Below are 8377 nucleotides of genomic sequence, written 5' to 3' on the forward strand. Positions count from 1 at the left end.
AAGCACCTTGCCTGGCACATTGAGCTGAGTAATACCACGGTAGTTGTTGTAGGCACACAGCTGTGGAGGCACACATTCCACGTTCTTTCTCTACCCCTCATGCTAAATAGCCTTGGTTCAATCACGCTTGTTCTCGAGCCGTCAAAGATAGAGAGGCGTCTCACAAACGGTACCAGAGCCTTCGCACGCTTGCAAATGATGACATTTACATTTCTATCCGGAATCTACTCTTTGACTTACCTGGGTTCAATCACGCTTGTTCTCGAGCTATCAAAGATAGAGAGGCGGCTCACAAATGGTACTAGAAATCGCCAGAGTCTTCGCACTCCTGCAAATCATGATCTTTACATTTTTGCTCTGAATCTATTCTCCGGCTTACCATAAACACTTGGTTTCTCTAATTCTTTGAGGGACGTCTTACACCTAGCCAAAAATATCTCTCACAATTTCAATTCTTCATCTTTTCCACCTTTCCTTAATCCTGACCGCAGCACCACATCTGCCTCTAAGACTGAACTCTTTGCTCAAACTTTCTCTAAAAACTCCACTCTGGACGATTCAGGGCATATTCCTCCGACTCATCCCCCTCTTTGACTCCACTATACCTGTTGTTAAGATTCTTATTAATGATGTTTTCTATGCCCTCTCTGGCCTCAATCCTCAGAAGGCTTATGGGCCTGATGGAGTGACCCCTATTGTCCTTAAAAACTATGATTCCGTGCTGACACCCAGGCAGGGTGTCATCACGGTCAAACTCTTTCGTCTCTGCCTCGTAACATCTACCCTGCTTTCCTGCTGGAAATACGCCTACATGCAGCCTGTGTCTAAGAAGGGTGACCGCTCTAATCCCTTAAACTACTGTTCTATAACTTTACTTTCTTGTCTTTCTAAAGCCTTTGAATCAATCATTAACCGGAAGATTCTTAAGTATCTATCTACTTCTGACCTTCTATCTGATCGCCAGTATGGGTTCCGCAAGGGGCGTTCTATTGATGATCTTGCCTTCCTAACTGACTCCTGGTCATCCTCACTTAGCCGTTTCGGTGAAACTTTCGATGTGTTCATAGACATCTCGAAAGCTTTTGACAGTCTGGCACAAATCTTCGCTTTCTAAACTATCCTCCTAGGGATTCTATCCCTCTCTTTGTACTTTCATCTCCAGTTTACCCTCTGGCCGATCCATGTCAGCTGTGGTAAACGATTATTGTTCTTCCCCTAAACAGTGGTGTCCTGCAGAGCTCTGTCCTATCTCTCACTCTCTGTTGTTCATTAATTATCTTTTCAAAACAAAGTCATATCCATTCTTACGCCGATGACTCTATTTGCATTACTCAACATCTTTTGATGGAAGACCCTTCCAACAGGAACTACATAATTCCAGGCTGAAGACCGCAAAACAGTTAACCTCAGACCTTACTATCATTTTCGACTGGGCCAAGAAGAACCTGGTGTTCTTCAAAGCCTCAAAAATTAAATTTCTCCACCAATCTTCCAAACACCTATCCCCTATTTTTCGAAAACACACAGCTGTCACTTTCATCCACAATAAACATCCTCGGTCTATCCTCAATTTAAAATCTTAACTGGAAACTTCATCTCTCCTCTCTTACTAAATCAACTTCCTCGAGGTTGGTTCAGTATCGTCTCCGCCATTTTTTTTTCTCCTTCCAGATGTTATCCATATACAGGGGCTTGTCCACCCTCGTATGGAGTATGCATCTCATGTGTGGGGGGGCTTAACACATACAGCTCTCTTGGACAGAGTTGAGTAAGGCTCTTCGTCTCATCATCTCCCCTCCTCTTACTTACAGACCCCTACCTCTTAAATTACGCCACAATATTGCATCTCTTTTTATATTCTATCGATATTTTCATGCTGCCTGCTCTTTTGAACTTGCTAACTGCATGCCTCCCCCAATCCCACGGCCTCGCTGCACACGACTTTCTACTCTAGCTCATCCCTATACTGTCCAGATACATTATGCAAGAGTTAACCAGCATCTTCATTCTTTCATCCCTTTCACTGGTAAATTCTGGAACAATCTTCCTTCGCCTGTATTTCCTACGACTATGACTTGAACTCTTTCAAGAGGAGAGTATCGAGCCACCTCCCCTCCCGAAATTTAACTCCTGGCCACTCCTCTGAACTTTTTTTTTTTTAAATAAAGGCGGTGTTTAGCGGGGTTTTTTTCATAATTATTCTTGTTTTTTCCCAAGCTGCTTCCTTTTGTAGATAAGTGATGAGACAGTGACGTTCCCTATTAACATGTAATCATTTTGCCTCACTAATATTCATATCATATGTGTAATTCTGCATTTCCTCTTGTATGTCGTTATGCATACAGTTTAGCTTGTATGACGTTGCATCACGGAGAGACGTGGCAACGCTTTGCCCGTTAGCAGTCGGCTCGTAGGCTCGCACTACCTCGCAGCTGTCATGCCGCTCTCTCACTTGCTTGGAATGCCGCTTACACGTCTCTAGAAATAACCTACAACTAGTATTGAGCTGAGTTTCCTTCCACACCTTCGGTGAAGCCTGCTGCAGGATACTATAGATACTCGGACCCCTACAGCAACTGCAACACACCACGCCGTTACTGTAAAAAGAAAATGGTTTAACGGTCCTCTCTCCCTTTCCAGATAGGGACCAACTCCCTCTTCCAGGCAGGAGGAATGGTACCAGACTGTCATACGGCAGTCAAGACCGCATGCAACCCGCGTATCATGCAAGGCCTCACCCCCAGCTTTGATCAGCTCGCCCTGATATTGATACCAGAGCCTTTTCACCCCTCAACTTTGTCACAGCCTCTCTGAGCTCGTCAAGAGAAAGTGGGCTTTCGTCGATTGATGGATCAGCATCAGGGATGGAGTATTCGTATTCGAATATATTCGAACACCGTATGTGGGTGTATTCGTATTCATATTCAAGTAAGTATTGAGAGGAATCAAAGCATTCTCATTCGTATTCGGATACAAGAGAAAAGTATTCGTATTTTGCGACTAATATGACGAATACTTCAATATTTATTATCAGAAATAACGGCCGTTGTTCCTTACAGTTCCAGCCTCCTGTGCGAAAGCGTAATCGTCGTGTATAGCACAGGTTCGCAGACTATGGCGGCGCGGCGTCTGGAATCTGACTCATTTGCCACTTTCCAGTGTGGACGGTGACTGTGTATCTTGATACAGGCTTATTGTAGGATTTTTTCAATGAAAGGTATTTTTCGAAGAAAAGTATTCATGAATGTATTCATGAATATTTTCAAGAAGCATTCCTATTTGTATTCGAATTAAAACCATTTCATTGTATTCGAATTCATATTCGTATTCGTTGGAAATTGAAGTATTCGTATTCGTATTCGAATACACAACTCTTGTATTCACTCCATCCCTGATCAGTATCCGCCACCTGCAACCCAGCAACTGGAAGCTGCCCACTTGGAGGGTCCGTCATGTCCAACTGCTCAAAGTACTTAGCCCAACGAACCCTCTCCTCATCCATGTTCGACACGAGGCAGCCATCTGCTATTCGGATCACCTTCACCTGAGAGGAAGATTCGGAGCGGAGCTTCTTCAGGATTCAGTAAGCAAGTCGAATGTCATTCACATTGAAATAGCCCTCGACCTCCTCAGCAAGACCCCTACCATACCTCTCCTTGTCTCTCCTCAGGAGAGCTCTAGTCCTACACAACAAAGTCCCGTATTGGTTACGATTCCCAGCAAACCTGGCAGCACGACTCCTCAATATTCTCCAGCGTGTGCTGAGGCTAAACCACTCCTAGATCTAGAGTGCTCTCCAATGCACTCCTTTGTAGCTTAAAAAGTTTCACATTTAAAAGTATCTCATATTTCTTCAGGGTCCTCGAGGGTATTGAGCACATCGAACCGATTTGAGACTGTCACTGCATACTCTTGAACACATGCCAGGTCTTTCAGCCTCTCGAGATGGAACACAGTATTGTTGCATTTTTAGATTCTTCTTGACTTGACATGAAGCTTGAGTGTTCCAACAACAAGTCTTTTATGAGTTGTAAAAAAACTCAGCACTCCGGGAAACCCTGCGGTTTTGAAGGATCTTCCAAAAAGTACTTACGAGGATGTAGTCAATCTCATTAGCTACCCCCTCCACCCCCGGCATTGCTATACCAAGTCCAGCGGTTCGGTGCTGGTCTCTGGTACCAAAAACCTGAAATTTCTCAACCTTCTGGATCTTGGAAAATTTAGGAGGAGAGAGCTTTTAGTGTCACTGGTACTAGAACTATGGGGACCAGCACATGGTTCATAGCCAACCCTGTCAGTGCCTGTAATAGACAATGAGTGCGTCCAGAGGGGGGAAATTGGTCTAATATGTAGTAGAATTTGGCATAGAACACCTTCTCGTTAGTCTCACACATCTCAGTAGGAGCGTACACTGCAACAAGAGACATGAATCCCAGTGAGTGATTCAGCCTCACTCGAATTATAAACTCAGCAACCGAAGGAACCTCATCCACAAACGGTTGCATCTGCTGCTGATGTGAACTTGATCTTCTCTGCCAAAGTTTCATAGACCTGAGCAATTTGGATTCACCCATGGTAAATCAACAAGTAACCAAATCCTAGCACTTCATGTCCTTGTGGAATGCCGTCGTGAGTTTTGATAACAACTGCTATGTCGATCTGAAGAATTTTTTTGACTCAGTGTATCGTGAGGCACTCTTGAGACATTCTGTGGATCCGTGGGACTCCTGCAAGGATCCTTAACCTGATGACTGACCTTTACTCTGGGACTGAGAATGCTGTGAAGTGTGGAAGAGGTGTTTCCGACTCCTTCCCTGTTAATTCAGGAGTAAGGCAAAGGCAGGGGTGTGTCCTTGCTCCATCACTTTTCAACACTTGCATGGACTGGGTATTAGGGAACGTCGATGTGGAGCATTTATTTGTAACAGCAAACAGTCAGTCCCTGACCTTGTTTTTTGCTGATGATGCCGTACTTCTCGCATAATCACTGAAGGTCCTGGTGATGGCCATCGGAGTGCTGCATGAGTCACTGGACCACTGGAACTTAATATCTGGTCCAGTCGTTAGGAGGTTCAGTGGATGACACAGTTCAGTTCTTTCATGCACTGACAATGACATTAATGTCACCTAAGGTTCACATACTTTGGTAGTGTAGTGCATAACAATGGTTGGTCTGGCCAGGAAGTCACTAGGCTGATTGGCCATGGTGTATATGGCGTTATCGATACCTATGCAGGCGGACAAGGATTTGAATCTTTAAGGCGTGTCGATGCTTTGGTATCAAGTCCCTTCGCAGGATCATGGGGTATCGTTTGAATGACTATCTAATAATACTGAATCGAGGCCTGTTACCAGCTTAGTCCGTGAGTATCAACTCCGGCTGTATGGGCATGTGGCGCGCTTCCCAGACGTCGATTCTGCTTATACGGTTGTTTTTGTAAGAGACAACCTTGTGTGGGAGAGACCAAGAGAATGCCCTCGTAACTCCTGGATGAGGTAAGTTGATCGATTTTGCCAACAGTGGCTTAAGATGGGAAGGGTAACTACGAGGAGGCTTGCACAAAGGGACCACACGAATAGGGGAGGGAGAGAGCCCCCTCGGGTCCACCACTGATCTGACTATTTCCCTCTCTCCCCAGCTGAAAGGACTGACAACCAAAGCTGCGCGAGAGGAGGCTGCGGTACTTCTCGAGAAGCTGGACTTGATGGACAAGCAGGACATGTTTGGTGACCAACTGTCCGGCGGCATGAAGAGGAAACTGTCTCTTGCCATTTCCCTCATTGGCGGCTCTAAGGCAAGGAATGAGAAAGGGACGCTATAAATAAGGTTTAGAGGGTCAGGGAGGATGGGATGAATGAAGCCAGGTAGAGTCAAAGGAGTCGAAGTGTAATAAGTGCACTGCTTATGCTCAAACTGTATTTAGCATTAGTTAGAACCCACCTTGATAATACCCTGCGATGCCAGACATTAACATGCTAGAATCTGTGAAGAAGAAAATGACAAAAATAATTCAAAGGTTGAGAAACTTGCTATACAAGGATAAGCTTAAGCATCTAAAATGGCATTTTCTTGCAAGGCGAAGGATGCGTGGTGACTTCATTTAAGTTTGTAGATGGATTAAGGGTTTTTACATGGGTAATGTTATCAAGTTGCTTGTTACACGTTTTTAAGTGTACTTTTAAAGGTGGTTCGTGGTAAGTGTTAGTTTAAGGCGCGAACTGTTATCTCACTCGTTACAGGGCCGGTGTTACCGTTGTCTGCTTCACAAGTTTATTGTAGTAGATGAGATAACACCATATCCTTTAGTTAAGTGAGGTAAGATTATGTGTGGCCGAGCGGAAGCCGTTAAGTTCACTTTGTTCACTTAGTTGTCTCTCTCTGGGACATTAAAAGGTGTGTGTGGTTTTTAGTTTACAAATGGTATTGACAATTTTACACAATAATTACAAAGTTTATGTGAGCGGTCAGTAGCACAAAACGAAAAGCAAGCCACCGCCAGCGCGGAGCGGAAGAGCTCCGCCCGCTACCCGTCTTCTTCTCTGGCTTCTTGGCTGTTGTTGTTGTTGTTTTATGTTTACCTGCACGTTGGCAGGAGGAGCTATGTAGAGAGCCCTGCAGAGAAGCTAGGCGTCAGGCCATGAGGCCCTGCCTAGCTGGTCGAGGGCACGGGTGCATTTTGTACCCGTAGCCGGAGCCGAGCGAGCAACTCAGCAGTCTATAAGCTGGCTCAAAGGCCAGGAGAGTTGCTCGATCGACGAGTGCTGGCGTTCCACTGGGCTTCTTGGTAGGGGTGGGCAGGTACCGGTACCAGTGCCGGTACTAACGGTACCAGCTAAACGGTACGGTACCGGTACCAGATTGCTCGGATTTATTTATTGGATTTATTGATAATTCTTCATGTCCGATTTTTTTTTTAGGTTGCTAATAAATATTGTTATTGTTATTAGACTATGATCGAGTACATCCATAATAACTATACATGCTATTTTTTTTTTTTTTCGAAGGAATAAATATTCACTTCATTCAGAGAGAGAGAGAGAGAGAGAGAGAGAGAGAGAGAGAGAGAGAGGCTAATAACAATAACAATATTTATTAGCAACCTAAAAAAGAAAAAGAATCGGACATCAAGAATTATCCAGTAACTCCATTAAATAAATAAAATAATAAAATAATGGAAACGGGAACTGTAATGGAAACGGAAAGCAGGACAAAATGGTGGGAACTTGGGGAGGCGGTCAGCGAGGCAGTGACTCAGCGTCTCCACACAGGGCCCATACCGCGTGATACCACATGGAGGCGGGCGAGCGCCGAGCGTCACTAAGATCCAAACGGTACCGGTACTAGCGGCAATGCTCAGTGCCGAGTGATCATGACGCTTCCCGGCACCCGAGTGATCATGAGGCTTCGCGGCACCCGGTTCCGGTACCAGGTGCCGCGAAGCCTTTTGGATCTTAGTGACGCTCGGCGCTCGCCCGTCTCCATGTGGTATCACGCGGTATGGGCCCTGTGTGGAGACGCTGAGTCACTGCCTCGCTGACCGTCTCTCCAAGTTCCCACCATTTTGTCCTGCTCTTCGTTTCCATCACAGCTCCCTTTTCCATTATTTTATTATTTTATTTATTTATTGGAGTTAGTGGATAATTCTTGATATCCGATTCTTTTTCTTTTTTAGGTTGCTAATAAATGTTGTTATTGTTATTAGACTATGATCGAGTACATCCATAATAACTATACATGCTATTTTTTTATCGAAAAAATAAATATTCACTTCATTCAAAGAGAGAGAGAGAGAGAGAGAGAGAGAGAGAGAGAGAGAGAGAGAGAGAGAGAGTTTTCTTTACAGGAAATTTATTTGGGAATTTCATCAGAAGTCATTAAGATAAAAAAATACTCCTTCGGGTACCGGTACCGGTACTAACGGTACCTGAGCTTTCGGTACCGGCTACGGTTGATCTTCCGGTGATGACTTGCCGGAACTTACAACGTTCCGGTGCTGATGAGTGCTGATTTGGCATCAACCCAGCTACTGTTCTCATGACTATCAGCCCTGACGTGCCCCATAACATCCTGGGGTGAGACTGAGCTTGTGTTTCGACACATACAATCATACATTCATATGTACATGATAAAAAAAAAATATATATATATATATATATATATATATATATATATATATATATATATATATATATATATATATATATATATATATAACATGCTTGTAGTATATGGGTAATATTGGATTTGTTGAAATGGCTTCATGCTAAAAGAATTGGCAAGAATTGCTTTCAAAAATAGACTAGTGGATGAGTGAAGCAGACTTAGCAGTTATGTGGCAAGTGCAAATACGATGTAAATGTAATTGTTAAGGTCTTT

The 8377-nt window shown here is 44.1% G+C and overlaps 1 protein-coding gene across 1 annotated transcript in view; it reads left to right on the top strand.

Annotated features, from left to right (window-relative positions):
* Nucleotides 1-8377, top strand: part of LOC127003900 (phospholipid-transporting ATPase ABCA3-like) — a 62294-nt gene that overhangs the window by 25807 nt on the left and 28110 nt on the right. The window contains exon 10 of the mRNA XM_050871005.1: nt 5640-5795. Within this exon, the coding sequence (XP_050726962.1) occupies nt 5640-5795 (156 nt within the window). The remainder of the gene's footprint in view (nt 1-5639; nt 5796-8377) is intronic.

The sequence above is a fragment of the Eriocheir sinensis genome, chromosome 26 (assembly GCF_024679095.1).
Source record: "Eriocheir sinensis breed Jianghai 21 chromosome 26, ASM2467909v1, whole genome shotgun sequence".
NCBI classification, from domain to species: Eukaryota; Metazoa; Arthropoda; class Malacostraca; order Decapoda; family Varunidae; genus Eriocheir; species Eriocheir sinensis.